This window comes from Mirounga leonina, unplaced genomic scaffold, assembly GCF_011800145.1.
Source record: "Mirounga leonina isolate KUSES-001 unplaced genomic scaffold, KU_Mleo_1.0 Mir_95, whole genome shotgun sequence".
Lineage (NCBI taxonomy): Eukaryota > Metazoa > Chordata > Mammalia > Carnivora > Phocidae > Mirounga > Mirounga leonina.
In genome coordinates this window covers 11,246,791-11,263,656 of record NW_023270865.1, presented here as the reverse complement: position 1 = coordinate 11,263,656, position 16,866 = coordinate 11,246,791, and the positions used below count along the sequence as shown (strand labels likewise).

The following is a 16,866-nucleotide window of genomic DNA, read 5'->3' as shown; positions in this document are numbered from 1 at the left end:
GGGGTAGGGGGGGCTATCCACTGCTGCTCTAAACTCACAGACAGCTTCGCCAGGAATGAAAGCCCACACCTCGGCTTTTGGCCAAAATTGGAAAATTCTCTTTCTGTTTGGATCCCTGGAGAAATGATAGCCGAATTCTTCTAATTTCTTACTGGGGTGACATTCAGGTCACATTTAGGCCCTGAGGGATCTGGACCAGGGTTGTGCCCATAATTAATGAGGTGAGCTAATCAGTAACTGTATCCTGTGCAGCCTCATTGAGCTCAATGCAATGAGCTCAATGCACCTCCGTAGCCAGAGGAAGGGCCCCGAGACAGGTCATGAAGAATGCAAAGAGAGCACAGATGACAAATGGAGGGAGTGACCAGAATATTCCAAAATTAATAGAAAAGAACAGGAATATGGCAGAGTAGAGTGATCTTCTCTCAGGAAAACAAACTGCATCTCCCCAGATCTGGAAGAGTGTGCCATCTGCCAGTGTTGCAGAGAAATGAAGACTGTGACATAATATGGTTCAAAGCAGATAAACTCTACACATTCTGCACTTTTCTAGAAGCTATAAATGACCAATGTTTCTCAAAAGGGCTTAAAGTCTCAAATTTGCTTTTCACGGAGATAAAACCAGCACTGTCTAACAGAAATGTCAAGCAAGCTGCATACGCAATTTAAAATTTTCTAAGTAGCCACAGTTTCAAAAAGTAAACAGGAAATGAAGACATTAGTTATAACATTTTATTTAACTCTATGAACTCTATTAGCATTTCAACCTATCATGGCTCTAAAACAGTTACATGTGGTTTTTCAGGTAGGTCTTCAAATCTAGCAGTGTCTGACACCCCGCAGAGCACCTCAGTTCCAACGGGCCACATCTGAAGTGCCCAGCAGCCACATTTGTCCGGCGGCTGCCACGCTGGACACTGTGGACAAACATGCCCTCGTACTATCGCCAGGAGCCCATTACTGACCCATCTAGACACACACGGAAAAGCAGTCTTGCCACAGTTACCTTTAAATAGAAGAACCACCAAGGAATGCCAAATGCTGTTTGGTTCAAACAGCCTGTCATTTCAGGGGAAAAGTGCTTCTTTCAGAAGCCCCTGCTGTCAGAGTCACGGCACAGCCGCGGCCTTCCCCCCACCCTGAGCCCTGCCCAACCCGCCACCCTCTCCCTCGGGGCCAGCTCCAATGCGACGCCGCCTGGGGAGCCCGGGCACTTGGGCGAGTTCTGAGATACTTTACAGGAGAGAGAGGAGGCGTGGCTAAGCTCAGGGCCTGCATGCTTGATTTCCTGGGATTAACACTAACAAAATAAAAAATCCACAACGTGAAAACCTCATGAAGGAGAAGCTGAATACGATCCCACCTCCCCTACCTGCTTTCATCCCCTGGAGGAGAATGGCACCTTCTTCCTTCTTTGTGTTCTCCATTTATGAAGGACACTGGCCCAAAAAGAACAGCCCCCTTTTCATTCTCCAAACGGATACGATTTTGGGAAATGAGGCAATCATCATTTCTGAGCAACATGTGCAATCCTTGTTTCCACTGCAGTTCTTGATGGGATTAGAAAGGCCCAGAGCCACGGTGAGAACGGCCTGAGGCACACAGGACAAGGCTGCAAAGAAACAGGGCCAGAAGCACCAGGGTCATTCCCAGTGGGCACTAGCCAGCCGTGCCTCAGGATTCCTACCTTTGTGGTTGAAGATGCCCTCCATTTCCATGCTACTTCTCGAGTGGGCGATGCACAGAGAGCCGCAGGGAACCAGGCCTTCTGCAGCGGGGGACCGGTCGGTGGTCCGCACCAGACACCAGTCAGGCTTGTCGTGGGGCCGTTCCAAAACCTCCACGGTCTGGCCCCGGCGGATGGTCAGCTCTGTGCTGTTGCAGGCGGTGAAGTCGTGGATCACCACTGTCAGCTCGCAGCCACCAGAGAGCTGGGGAGGGAGAGGGACACGTCAGCGAGGCCCAGTCACTGCCCCGGCGGCGGGGAGGCCGACCTGGGCCAGCAACGTCCTGTCCTGCCCCCGCCTGAGTCAGGGCTCTCCAGTCTCACTACCCCCTCGTTTCCCTTCGGAATTATGTGGGCAGTTACGGACCTTTTGGGGTTTTAATATATGGTTATGATTTCTGAGGGTTTCGCGGTCAGAACCTGATACAATTTTTCATAGGAGCGTCCACATCATTTTGTGCCTGAGACATTATTGCTCAAAATGTGCTATAATAATCATTTTTAAACACAGGGCTAACTAGTAAAACCTGTTTCAAGGCTACTTGGGGGATCCCTGCACCACAGGGTGATGACATGACAGTTTTATTCAAAATTTCACTTCCGACTTGGCGCTGGAGCATCCCGTGCTATTATCGTGAGGGCTCTCGGGCACCACCTGGGTCCAACACGGAGCAGCCACAGAGCAGGGAGACCGAAGGGGCCGCGAGACCCCACATACGGGCAGAGCATGCCTTACTCTCTCTGCGAAACCCTGCAAGAGCGCCTCCCCAGGTGTCCCTCCAGGACACCTCTTAGTGGACGCTCCCCGCCAATCCCTTGCAGGCCCCCTGCCCACGCTGTGCTTCAGCATGCCAGCCCATATGCTCTACGGACACTGGCTTCTTTCCCATATGCTACGTGTTTCTGGCCTGAAGCTCCTTTCCCTTCTTCTCTCCTCTCACTAAGCTCACTCCCATTTTCTGTCCATTAAAACTCTACTAATGCTTAGGCCCTTCGAAGCGAATCCATGAACTCCAGAAAGATACATCCACGCCATGATCTCTGCTTATAAAACAGGTGTGTGGCCTTCTCGTGGCCACTTGCTTACTGTGGCCTGTACCCCATATGTCTGCCCCTCAGACTGTTCACACCATGGGGACAGCTCATAATCACACACACTAACATCGGTCCTCCACGAGATGTTGTGAACCAGCTCCCCGTCTTTGGATTGTCCCCTCCGGCTCTTCAATCCAGGTAGCCCGGTGGCTCCAGCTCTGTGCCCCGATATGGCTCTGTAACCACACACTCTACGCTGAGGACTCCCCCCCAAGCAGACATCCCAGATGACAGCTAGACACGGTTGCCCTCACCGTTGTGGACATTTCCCTCCAAAGCAGTCAGCCCAGGACATGACTCATTACCCACCTCCCCAATTTGTTTATCTTCCAGTGGTGCCTTTTGGATAATGATATCACAATTAAGTCACCCAAGTTAAAAACTCTTGCTCTCCAAATGCCATCAAACAGACCTAAGGCAGGCCCTCGGATTACCTCCTTCCTCTGCCCTGCCATGCCACACGTCATGTGGATCTTACGGTGGCCTCCCGGCGGCCTCTCTACCATACTCCATGGAGGCTCACTTTCCAAGCCAGGGGAGCACTGCTGGCAGTTGCCTTTGTGAAATGTAAAGCCTCCATTCGAGCACCTCAGGCCTCAACTGCCGAGCATGGGATTCAAAGTTCCCACAGCCAGGTCCCAGCCCGCCCTGCCAGGCATGTTCGCTGGCTTCTCCTCACGTGACCCACAGCCTGGAGTATGTCTTCTCTGAGGTGCATCCTGCCTGCACTGTGTGCATGAGGTCCTGTCTGCTCAGAGCCCCCTCGTCTTCGCTTTGTCTATTTTAAGCTCTGCCCACCCATCAAAGCTCTCTTAGAGGGCGCCTGGGTGGCTCAGTCGTTAGGCGTCTGCCTTCGGCTCAGGTCATGATCCCGGGGTCCTGGGACGAGCCCCGCATCGGGCTCCCTGCTCAGCGGGAAGCCTGCTTCTCCCTCTCCCACTCCCCCCTGCTTGTGTTCCCTCTCTCCTCGTCTCTCTCTCTGTCAAATAAATAAATAAAATCTTAAAAAAAAAAAAAAAAAGCTCTCTTAGAAGTTGCTCCTGCATCTACCTTAGCACTGAGTGTTTAAATAAATTGTCACGATTCTGAAATGAGCCATGTCTTGGGTTATGTATGTGTGTGCCCTCAGCACCAGCAAACAGGCTTGTTGTTTTTCTGTGAACCTTCCATGCCTGGTCCGTGAGGGGAGAGATGGGGCCCGTCCTGGTCACCGCTGAGCCCCAGTGCCCACAGCGGCAGGTACGGAGTCCGTACGAGGCAGCGTTGATAGGCTGAACGCCCAGCTCGCCCAGTGCTTTGCATCCAGCAGCAGTCCAACATTTGCGGAAGTGAAAAAGGCCAAATAGGCTTGCTCTAAAAATGAAGGCACTGCATTTGAAAAACCGAAATAGAACGTGACTTCAGGAGCTACCTCTGCCTATGTTCAATGTGCCACATGCCCGGGCTTCTGTCCCCCTGCACGGCAGGAGAGCAGGCGGGCTGGGCTGTGGCCCATGGGTGGAAGGGCTGGCCAGACCCCATGCTGGGAAGCAGCCTCGTTCCAGAGGCCTCGCAGCTCCCCCGCGCTCACAGAGACCTGGGAATCCATGCCTCCCGCACAGGCTCAGGGCCCCCTGTCATGCCCCATGCTATTCATTATCCTCCTGTTCTAACAGCCTCTCTTTGGAGAGAAAGTTAGATATTTACAATAAGAAACACATGTCCACAAGACAACCACAGAAAGCAAAACACAACAAAACTCTTCCATAATAAAGCACAGATATCAACAAGACGAACTGTCTTTGCTAGGCCACAAAGGAAATTACTCACAAATGTTTAATCCCCTTCTAAATGGTATAAATTCCTCTGTGGGAAACCCATGCTAAATCTTACACGTGTCTCCGTGAACAATCGAAGATGCTAACGTTAAAAAGCTAAAGGCAGAGGCCCAGGCTGGAGAATTTTCCTTGTAAAACCCCACATTATGGAAGTGGTTAATCCCTGTAACAAAAAGGAGGAATGTTTCCTGTCCCAGGGAAGGTGTGACCAGTGAAGGAGCCGCAGTATGGAGTCCAGCGTGCTGAGGCCCCGCAGGGTCCATACTTCCTACGGCCCCCTTCAGGCCCCCTTCAGCTCTCCCACAGCCACCAGTGACCTGCCTGTGCATGTGGGTGCGCAGCGCGTCGCCCCCTTCCCAGAGCCCCAAGCCACCAGCCCCTCACGCCGCCTGGACGTTTCTCCACCCCCCGCCCTGGGAAGCACAACTTCAAGACACATTATCTCATCACCAGCCCTTTGCTGGCTTCATTCTTGAGCGTTTTATTAATTTCTCAGACTGCTCAAAGCCACGTGGTGCATTCTGCGGGTGGGGGAAGGGTGGGAAGGAGAGAAAGGGGCTGCCCAAGAAGAAGCGGAGCGTTAAGCTCGACTTTATTTCTGGCACTGATGCCTTAGCCCCTTACAGAGTAATCAAAAACTATTGGAAACATCTGTGGACTTGACCGAGCATAAGAAATAAAAATCAAGGCTGTTCTGACAAAGAATCTCACACTGAGTTAAAATTCTTTTTCAAAGACTTTAGAGAACTTACTAACAGAATCTAGTACAAGAATCTGTTTTCAAACAGTGCTAAAATTATCGTTACAAAACACTGTATCTGTTTGGCTTTACCATGAGAATCTCCTTCACAAATCTTTAAGGGGAGGACTAAAAGGATGTTTTCTAAGGCACAGAAGTCCTGCGGATTTCTGTCTCAATGTTCACATCTGAATATTTTAAACTTACTACAAAACCTGCCTTTAAAACCAGTTTGCTAACTTAAAAAAAAAAAACTTTGAAAAATAAAAGACTTAAAGTAACTATTTTGAGGAAGCAATGCAAATCATTACTGCCTTTTAGGAACTGAATTCCTAAGGAGAAAAAGTTCAGATAACAGACGTCATGAAGTGTGACCGAGATTGTATCTGTTTTCAATGCTACTTCCATCACCAGTGACCCAATTTCATTACTGTGCTGAGTTACCATTCCACTGATCTAGTTTACAACTCACTTCTCTCTTCCAAGCGTACCTTGAGAACATTTTCACACAGGACCCTTGTTCACTTCTGTGGGTTTTATGGACTTCTATCAGGGGCTCCTTACCACATGCACATAGTTTAGGATTGCAATTGATGAAAATCTCAGTTTCCATGACTCACGTTAACTCTTGTGAAATTCACATCAGAAGACAGTCCTCCCCCCACCCCCAATCTTTCTGCTTTTCTCCTTTAAAAAACAACTGTGATGACTAAAAACCATGGCCGTGAACGCGCCTTAGCGCACAGACGATGGAAACCAGCCATGAAATGCCTCCTGCAGGACCAGACCACCTTGTGTCCCTCGAAGAGGGCTCCCAGGGGAACTCCAATGATCCAATGACTCGATCAGCGGAATCAAACCAGGGTCCCTCTGCCTGAATTCTCTCCAGAAAGACTGAATGTGAACAAGCTGTGGGCTTTCACCCAAAAGAATGAAATACTCATCTCCGATCATTGGCATGCTGAATCTTCACCACACAGAACAGAATTTTACTTTTTATGTTTTCTGGAGAAACCACATTATACTGTTGCTTTGCCTGAACCCAGTTAATGGTGGTGACTAAACTGTTTTAGTCCCCACGGCTGGGGAATTCTCAGCCCACCACTCCTCAGAGCATCCCCTCCCTGGTGCATGACAACGAGGCAGTCTGATGTTGCCAGAACACAGAGTCTGACAGCAAAGAGCTGACGGCACTCCCAGGTGAGCTGTGCGGCAGGTTCTGCTGGAGGAAGAGCAGGCTCTTCACAACAGCCATGGTGGACGATGCAGCCCCTGCTGCAAATGATTCTACTTCAAGAACCGAAGATCAACTGCAGGTGGGTGTCTGGCCAATTTTCTGAGAGCAATTCAAAAGGAAAGCGGCATTGTGGTCTAATAAAAGCCATTTTCCCCCAAAGAACAAAGTGTATCAACTCTGTGAACAGTCCCATCCTACAGCCCAGTACGGTTCAGTCATTCAGAAACCTCACAAAAGAGTCTTGCGGTTTTGTGGAGGTTTCACACAGAGCGGACCAAAGACTGGTTGCTTGGTTCAGGGGATGAGAGAGTACAGCTCCATTACCGGCAATGCTTCCAAGAGGGAGGCCGCCTCTGGTAGCCAGAGAGCTCCTCAAGGAAATGCATCCCACCCCAGGCTCTCACCCACCCAGGCTTCTCACTGCGCAACTTCACGGAGGCGTGGGCCGCAGAGCCCACGCTCATCCCGACCCTGACGCCACGTCCATGGGAGAAGCCTTCACCAAAATCTGCTGCTGAGTTTCAGGGAGGGCCACTGTCATGGGCTCTCACACATCGAGGGTACAGAAAGAAATCTGTGAGAACTGAACAAATGGTTAATAGGGTAATTTTTACATGGTTTTTACCATACACACACGCAAAAGAAATCTGTGAGAGAATTTTTCTTTTTTTTCCAAAAGCACCAGCTTACCATACCCAACATTTTATCCAGAAAAGAAATACTGAGTGTGGTATTCAGGGACGTTAATTCTTCACTCTTTACTGACGTGATCACGCACTGATATGAAAATAATCACGCACGTTTTCTGATATGAAAATAATTCTTGGAACCAAGGCCTCCTTGACTGTGTGATTGATATACATGAGGTGGAATGGAAAATTAGATGTAAAAAAACCCAATTTAAAAGCCACAACTAAAAAGGCAAATTTAAATGTACAAAAGTCAGGCTAACTGGAGACAGGACAGCGATATGTATCAGGCTTCAAGGCTTCACAGACACTGACCTGTGCCAACATCTCATTTCCCCTCGCTCACATACTAGAACGAGAAATGCTAGCACCTGCTGAACAGGCATGGGGGCGGGGGGGGGGGAATGAACGAGCACAGGGGGTTCATGCCGAAAAAGGCGCAAGAGCTGGAAAGTAGACAGCTGACCACCACCATTACCTTAAGTCATCTGGCCCTGGAAAACAGGAAGCTTTGTAAGACACTTTAACCCACAGAAACCTGTTTGCTGAGTTTCCTGAGTGAGCAAGACCATCCTTCATCCAGAAAAGGTAACGTGAAAAATGACTCTTTGTCTTTGATGGAGGGATACCAATGCAAAGAGCTAAGGAATGACAGCCAGTTAGCCAGCTGACTGGGCTTCTCGCCAGAAGGAAGAACAACTAGAATAAACCTCCAGCCTCAAGTCCAAATCAAAACTATGTCATGACCTTCAATAGTACTGTACTGATCAGTACTGTAAAATTTACATTAAAAGCACTTTTCAGTGTACCACTATTTTAATAAACACTCTTGTTACATTTCTACCCAAATTTTGTATTAAAAAAAAAAAATCTGTCTTTGCTTAGAACTGAGGCTTTCTGGGGCGCCTGGGTGGCTCAGTCGTTAAGTGTCTGCCTTCGGCTCAGGTCATGATCCCAGGGTCCTGGGATCGAGCCCCGCGTCGGGCTCCCTGCTCTGCGGGAGGCCTGCTTCTCCCACTCCCTCTCCCACTCCCCCTGCTTGTGTTCCCTCTCTCACTGTGTCTCTCTCTGTCAAATAAATAAATAAAAATCTTAAAAAAAAAAAAGAAGAACTGAGGCTTTCTGGGGCGCCTGGGTGGGTCAGTCGGTTAAGCATCTGACTCTTGATCTCAGGTCAGGGTCTTGATCTCAGGGTCCTGAGTTCAGGCCCCACACTGGGCTCCATGCCAGGCATGGAGCCTACTGAAAAAAAATGGAAAAGAAAAAGAACTGAGGCTCTCTAGCGTGGGCAATTCTGTTTTTCTGATTAACTAAAATTATCAAAGACTACATTCCACTTTGTGGTTTTATGAAAGCACTTAAAAAACTTGTCAAAAATTACAAAAAACCACAGCCACTAAGGAAAATTGAAAACAAAGATTAGCAAAAGGAAGAAACAAACACCAGGTGTGCTCCATCACCCAGGCTGCTGGTGGGGGCAGGGGCCTTGTCTCCCTGTTCATTCCTGTGCTGAAGCACCTGTCCTGGGCTGGATCACAGTGGGTGATCGACAAAGATGGGTGACATCTGTGAAGAGCATGCAGTCCTTTTATGTGCCTGTGGCCACAATGCAGCTAATTCCGTAGGGTTAAAGATGAGTGTGTGTTGGGGGGGGTGGGAAATGTTTTGAGCAGGAATCCCCCCTCTTCTTCATTGACCCCCCCCATTCAGTATGGGGTAGTTTACTGTCGAACCCCCACAATGCTTACGTCCAGGCACTAACACTGAGCAATTTATTCTTAGGGCAGCTTCTAGCTCCTAACAAACACAGCTCCAAATCCACTGCAGTCAAGAGCGGGCAAATAGGAGGACAGAGAGGCCGACACAGAGAGTGATCGGCAACAGCTAGCAGTGAATATCAACAGTCCAGGAATGAGGGAGAAGGCAGCACTTTTAACGATGAAGACATAGCAATAGCTAATATTCATTAAGTGCTCAGTACATGCTAGGCACTGTTCTCAGCACATTACACATTTTCAATATTCACAGCCCCATGAGCTGAGTAGTTAAGTATTGTCCCCAGTTACAGATGAGGAGACTGAGGCACAGACAGGTGAGCTAACTGCCCAAGGCTGCTAAGGAGCAGAGCCCAGAGGTCTGGCTGGCGAGCACTTCCTTGTTCCTAAGCATCTGCTATGTGATGTAACCACTCTGTCACACTCTGAGCAAGTCTGGGGTATTCTGTCTGGGGAGACTAAAACTCTGTCCTGGAGAAAGGCTTCTGAATTAAAGCACTCGCTGTCATGCCCACACAGGGGCACACCTACGTGAGGTCCTAGGAGACTGAGAGCTCTGGCAAGGCCAACAGCTTGAGCTCCTCCTAAGAGCCAAGGCACCCTCTTGCTTCCAGCACTTTCGGCCAGCAGGAGAGCTCGGAAGGCAAGCTGCGGAGCTCAGAACCAGGGTTCATGTGGCTCCTGGCAGGGCTGCTCTGTGCCAGGTGCGCAAGGGGGGCTGGAAGGAAGCAGGTGGTATTTCCTAAGTAGGCTCAACGCAGGTTTCCGCTCTCAAAACGTGAATTTGGCCCCATTTTAAAATGTGTACACTACAATTTACATAAATCCAAGTTCCTGTCGTTAGAATGTCACTTCATAGAGAAAGTTGGTTGACTTTTTAACTGCATAAAATCGCCTATCCCCAATATAGTGCTATATAGACTTCATTAAGAGTAACTGAAACCACTTCCTCTTTTAAATATGTGGATTCATATATTCACATTTTAAGCTTAGGGCAGTTCATGCCAAGTATCAGTCTCAGTTGAATTTCTCATTCAGTAAAAATAAGAACTGCTTTACCTTCGATGTAAAAGAAAGCTCACACTGGCCCCCGAAGGCTTGGGTCAGCTTGCCCACAGGCCCCCTCATCTTGCTTTGGCAATTCATCTTGACCCCAAGATGCTTTGTTCTAGAGTAGCCTATATTTGATTCCTGTATTTTCTATTTTCTTTATAAATTTTTGTTATGTAAAATGAACCATAGACTAATAAGGCAAACAGAAGGGAAAAGGTTAAAAATGCTTCTTTAATACACTAAAATATTTAGCTCCATATCCAGCACTAATGTGAAATAATAAGGTCTAGACTCTAGCAGGTAATTAAATCCACATTTTGTTCCTGGCTTTAGCTTTCCGCTGCTGGGTGGCCCTGTGAGGGTCATCCGACCTCCCTCATCTCCTCAGTGTCCTGAAGGCTGGCTCAGCATTCTCCTCCCTACCTCAGGGAGACAAGCTCAGGACAAATGAGATAAGAATCTGGCAACAATTTGATTTCTTTGGAATCCAAATTATATTTTCATAAGATCATTTTATCAGCGTTAAGTACCATGAATATGGGCAAGAATCGCTGCTAAACTTACTTTTGGAACAAGGAGATGGCATATTTTAAACCTGATGTTTTCAAAGAAAGAAATGTGCTCATGAGGCATGTGGTTTGTATCTGTGACATGCCTATTCAGCTCTGCAAACAGTGCTCCCTGGAAAGAGGGCGTCTCCAGCAGCCCCTCCTCAACAGACTCTTCCAGAAACATCCTATGTGCCTCATCGAGAATTACTACAGCACTGGGCAGATAACTTTTCCTTACGAATTCTCCAAGAGGCCGAGTCAAAAACATCCCCCCACCCAGTTTCTGAAATGAAACCAAAGTCCTTGATAACAACTAACTCATAACCAGGCATCATATATTAAGTCCAACAGGCAGAATATGGTTAAGTAATTTCCCTCACCAGATCTATCTGCCTGTGTCATCAGAGGCTGCTTAAACCTGAAATATGCGGGGTGGAAAGAACCCTGAGACAAGAAAAGTTACTGCCATCAGAGAGAAGGGGGTTTTCTGGCTAAGCCTAGTTCAGGCAAACAGTGCGTTTTACAAGCTAACTCGAAAAAGGATGCAGTTGCCTAATTTTCAAAATGTATTTTCCTGACTCGTCTACAACCCTGAAATATCTACTAGAAGTATAAAACGGGGAGAAAGCAACAGGAGAACCCTCCGGAAGCAGAGAACACAGACATACTGGCATTCATGTGGTAGCAAACACATCCTTTCTCTCACATAAGGCCAAATGGGAATGTCCTCTCCAAACTCCAGATTTTATCATCATGAAATACCACATGCTATTTATTCTCATCCTAAATACAGACCCCAAGAACTGAAGAAGGTAACTAGCTGCAGTTCTACGGTCTTAGGAAGACAGTTCATCCCTTTTTGGTACTTTTGAGCTTATCAAGCACCTATGATCTCAGTGAGGGATCTTTAAGGAAATACATGCCAGGTCCACTTAAAAAACGAGTTCTGGAGTGTCATTACTTCCAGATGGCTAGGAATCACGGGAACGTCAGGCTGGGAGCTGCCGGCGAGAGAGCCTCTGTACAGCGCGGGTGGAGGGGCTGTATCTGCAGAAGTGGTCCTCAGGGAGTTCTGAGCTACACACCGAAGTTTAGAGATCATGCACTAGATGAGGGAAGCAGAAAATGGTGAATTACCTCCACAGGTAGAAGATTCAGTAGATAGTTCTTTAAAAAGCCTAACACCCTGGTAGACTCGCAGGGTAAGATGGTTAATTCCTGCAAACCTATACTTTTCTGGTAGTGATTCATTCCTCCTCTCTCACTGGGGACAAACAGAATTTGCTATCATACTAGCTTTAGGATAATGCCTCATTTTTCTATAGGACTCGTGCAGGCCTGCGTCCAAGTTCACATAAGCCTATCCTACTACAACAGATCCGAAGCACAACTAGTTACACTCTTCCTAACTCCAGGATAGAGTCTTATTTCTGTGAACTGCAGTCAGCCACACCTCAGGGGATGAGGGCTCGGACAGAGTACGAGTGCAGAAATATTCCACGGGCCAGAAAGCACAGCACGCAGCGGACCAACTCCATCTGAGTGGGAAAAGGAGTCAGAGCCCCTTACCAGACACAGGGGGCATTTCCAAACCACCACTGACACCCACCCATTTACACATATACCACCTGAAAAAAGAGTCACCCTTTCTTTTTGGACCAACCTCCAGGAAAGTCTTAACACACGTTTCAAAAGGCAAAACATACCTTTCAAAAGGCAAAACCTTTTACAGGTATTTATCTGTTTGGCAATTTCATTCGAATACCTTATTTCTAGAAAGTAAACTTTAAAACTCATTTCTAGAGTAAGCCCAGACCAGATCCATGAAGAGTGTATCCGGAAGAACGTGCACTTGTTAGCCTGATGGGCCGATCGATGGTCAGAGTGGGGATGCTCACCGGCGAGTCTGTGAGGGGTGAAGGAAGGTGGCCGCTCCCCTCAACCTGAGCTACTGTTATTTCCTTCAGGTGGGAGTCTTGCGTAAACGGACTGCTTAGAGAACTCAGGCACCTCGATTTTTTTTAAAGAAAATAGTCTAACGAAATGTTTCCAAGTTCAAACTTTATTTTCTCAACTAAATGGCTATGGGGCGGGACGGCAGCAGACACGGCTATAGCATACCAGATGCCTGACGTCTCCTCTCTCTTCTTCCTCATTACTACCACTGGCAAGACATATTTGCCACTGGGCTCTGAACAAAATAAAATGAGACACTGTTTTTCTTCTCCATCCTATTACTCCGACCATTCTAAGTTCTAGGACTCACAATTCAGTGAACTCAAAAAATTGAATAGAAAAAAACAAATGACTCAAACCCGGAGGATTTTGAAAAAGAAATCGTTGTAGGGGAGCAATACTTTTAAACGCACTTACTTCTCTCTTGGAAACTGCATTACACGCCATGAATCCTCTGCAAAATCGCGTGAGAAAAAGCCCCCCCATCTGGGCCACTGGGACTTGCCATCGGAAACAGTCCCTGATACTGGACCCTCTCCTAGGTCAGCAGTCGCTTCCAAAGGACGGTGAAGTCAGGACACTTCCTGGCTACAAACGAGGGGCTGTGCAAACACCGGGCAAAGAACAGACTCCCGCGTCCCCCCATCGGGACGAATGTCTCACATAAGGAAGTACAGCCTACATCACACAGTAGGAAACGCAGGAATTCTGAACTGCTGGCACATTAAGTAAAACCCCTATTTACTATCAAATAACCTTTTTGGAGAACTTGGTCTAGCAGTTTAGAAACAGGACACGTGCTCACCTCAGCGGGAACGGAAGACTTATTTAGCTGACGTGAACGTCCCCCCACTGGCTTTTACAGATGACTCTGGTGATCTGTGCCTCACCTTAGCCTGGATTCCAAATTCTCCCGTCGATTTCTTTTGTTGGTTTTGGGATTCCATCAGGACAGATCATGAGATACTCTACCCCTCGGCTGTTTTCTGATAGCGTTTCCTGCGTCCTGCCACACCTACGTTCTGAGGCGGAGCCGCAGGGCCCACCTGAGGATGCCGGCGCCCCTGCCGAATCACAGCAGCTCCACTTTTCTCATCGGGGCTCCGTGAAGCATTTAACCTAAAATGACTGGTTCTTCTGCTTCATGTAAAATTACAAAGCTTAAACACCTGCCCTAGAACACCCTGAGAGAAAACCTGTAATGACACTGGGAAGGGCAGGCAATTTTTCCTGAATCCTCAGACTTTACCCCTGACACCCCCACCTTTTTGTCCTTGCTCTGCTTCTGGCACCACTCAGCACATAGCGACTGTTTGGAAATGTTGGTGACAAACTGTCATTTATAGATAGAAACAGGCTGCTTCTTATCGGATCCAAGACTAGCTATTACCACCCCCCCGCCCCGCCAAAGAAAGTGCTGGTTACAGCTCACCTTATCACTGTCCAGTGTGTTCTGAGACGTCCGTGAGGCGATGGAAATTGTGTCCGGCTGGCTGCTCCCATCGCCCTGGCTATCCAGGTCCTCTCCATCCCTGAAGAAGCAAACAAACTGTTCATTCCTGACCCTGCCGGATTTCTCAAGACGAGTGGAGAGCCCCTGTCGGCCGCTGGAGGCCGATTTGTTCAAAGAGGCGCAAATCCGTCTGCGTGACGCTGCCCAACCAGCATGGCGTGAGCGGGGACAGGAGGCCACTCTTGGCTACGCGGTGGCTGCCTGTTGCGCGCCGGGCGGCGTGTCCAACGTGTGTCCTCCGTGTACGCGCACAGTGGGAAGACACAGTTGTGGTAATTTCCAGCTCAGAAACGAGAAACATGAACGTCTAAGATATGATACAGCTTGTCCCGGTCCCACGCACGACCTATATATGTGTCCAGACTCACACTTGCAATGAGAAAGGGCAACAGAAAGGGATGTGCATACTTCATTTACTTTAAGCCGAAGGAGGTTCCCGTCTTGACAAAGCAATTTCACTGCTAAGAATGATGTTATTTATAAACTGTATTAAAAAAATAGTCCTCAAAATATTTAAGAAAAATGATCTTTGAAAAACAGTAAGTTAACAGTGCCTTGTTCCCTCCCTACTAAATAAACAAACCTCCTCCCAAATCCCCAGCACTTACCTCCTTCCCTTCTGCCTCGTGGCCGGCGCCGTCTTGGGGATGTGAATGGGCTCCTTCAGGGCTCCCTTCAGGTGAATAGTCCTTTCCTGTATTACTTCACGGATGTGCTTTATCCAGTCCTGCTTGTTTTCTATACTGGAAGCCTTAATGAGGCGTGAGAGTCAGTCAGGATACAGAAGCAGCCCTTTCCAGAACCCACACTAACCATACTCAGGTCTCCCACATTCCTTGTTTCCCATTTTCAAAATAACTTTACAGCAACCACATCCCATGTTTAATTTGCCATTTTGAATATTTTTCAGTCAAAACCATTTTTATTTTATAGCATATATGTTACTCCAGATCTCTGAATATTTTAATAATCAATCATTCCCCAGCCCCCAAACCTTTTAAGCAGCTCTGGGTAAATGTGACAGTGCAGCCAATCCCAAGCCCAAGTGTCTCTGAAGCTATTTCGGCAAAGACCAGTGGTCAGCGGTTCCCAGCCACCTGCGCTTGTGCCCACATCTTGCTGCCTCATCCGCTGCACTCTGGAAACTACGGCTGCAGATGCCACCGTGCCCCCACCTGCCCCTGTGTTCACTCCCACAGCACTCCATGGAGTCAGGGCCCCCTTATCCTTGTGTCAAAATGTGCCCGAGGCCACCCGGCGGGCACGGGAAGCAGCTGGAATTCTCAGGCTGGCACCGGACGGACACCATCCACGTGGAAGACAGAGCCCGTCCTCCCAAGCTCTGCTTTCCCCTACCTCTGGTTATACCCGTAGCATAAACCGGTTAACCTACTGCCAGTTACAGACAGTGGGTTTACCTCAACTTCATTACAACTTTCGAGAAATATTTTCTGAAAATGATACACAGTAGATATTTAATAAGCATTTGTTGAATGAACACATAAGGCAGCACTCTTTCCAGATTTTTTTCCTTTCACTTGGCCTCAGAGGAGGTTTCTTCTTTCTTTTTGCATGTTCTAGGCCTTAGTAACAGTTTTTAATTTCCTTGTGGAAAACATCAACCTCCTATGACATAAGCATAATTCCCTGTAAATGACTGAAACAGTCGTCAGAGGGATTACAGCTGAGATCCTGACCGAGAGTGAGCATTTTCTCATGGTGCACCTTGTCTTCCAAAACAGAAAGTCAAGGCCCATGTTGGGAAAGGAAATGAAAATTGAGAATCTTTTTCCTACGTAAAATGTTTTAACTGGAGGATGTATCTTTAAAGTCACGTAGGACTAGGAACAGGGAACTAAATGAAGGATAAAAGGAGCCTCTTGTCCCCAAACCTGAGACCGGGACAGCAGTAACCCAAGTTCTTCTGGGGCCAGAGGCAGGGATCAGGGACTAGGGGAGTCCGTGCAGGAAACAGAGGTGTCTCACAATGCAAAACTTTGAAAACTGCAGATCTATTGGCATTTAAATGCCTGATACAAATGTTCAGGTTAAACCAAGAGAAGCATCTGAGAAAGAACATTTGGCAGAGTTTAGAAGACAACTGAGGGAAACTGTTACTATGGTTCAGAATAAATGCAATTCTCATGATTTAATAGAGTGAAGTGATCATTGCATTTATGGAGAGGAATTCTCCTGACCTTAAGGAAATTGAACAAGGAAAACAGGTGCCAATTTTTCACAAACAGTAAGAGAAACGTAAGCTACCTAAATACTGAATAAAAGGTCCCACTTGTCTAAGAGATGGGAATAGTTTGTTTCGGACTCTTGGTAGTCTCTGTCTGTTTAAGGAAGGATTTAGAAATCAAGTTCTCCCTTCCAGAGGACAACATAAAAAAGACCACAGCTTTGTTTTATAACTACCAGGCCATCAGTATCATTGTCATTACCACCAGTACCTCATCCTCTGCCATCATCAGCTCCACCAGCACCGCTTTCTCCCCTGCCACCATCATCTCCATCTCAACCACCTCCACCTCCATCTCAGCCACCTCCACCATCACCTCAACCACCTCCATCAACTCAACCACCTCCACCACCACCTCAACCACCTCCACCATCACCTGAAGCACCTCCACCATCATCTCAACCACCCTCATCATCATCTCAACCACCATCACCTCCATCTCAACCACCATCACCTCCATCTCAACCACC

At 47.8% G+C, this 16,866-nt stretch overlaps 1 protein-coding gene across 3 annotated transcripts in view; it reads right to left on the bottom strand.

Annotated features, from left to right (window-relative positions):
- Window positions 1-16,866, bottom strand: part of TRIO (trio Rho guanine nucleotide exchange factor) — a 222,543-nt gene that overhangs the window by 73,283 nt on the left and 132,394 nt on the right. For all 3 annotated transcript variants that reach the window (XR_004678030.1, XM_034998849.1, XM_034998847.1), the window contains exons 31-33: window positions 14,760-14,902; window positions 14,071-14,170; window positions 1,688-1,931 (exon numbers count right to left, since the gene is read on the bottom strand). Coding sequence is in view for 2 of the 3 variants with exons in the window: in XM_034998849.1 (XP_034854740.1) it covers window positions 1,688-1,931; window positions 14,071-14,170; window positions 14,760-14,902 (487 nt within the window). In the remaining variant the exon portion in view is untranslated. The remainder of the gene's footprint in view (window positions 1-1,687; window positions 1,932-14,070; window positions 14,171-14,759; window positions 14,903-16,866) is intronic.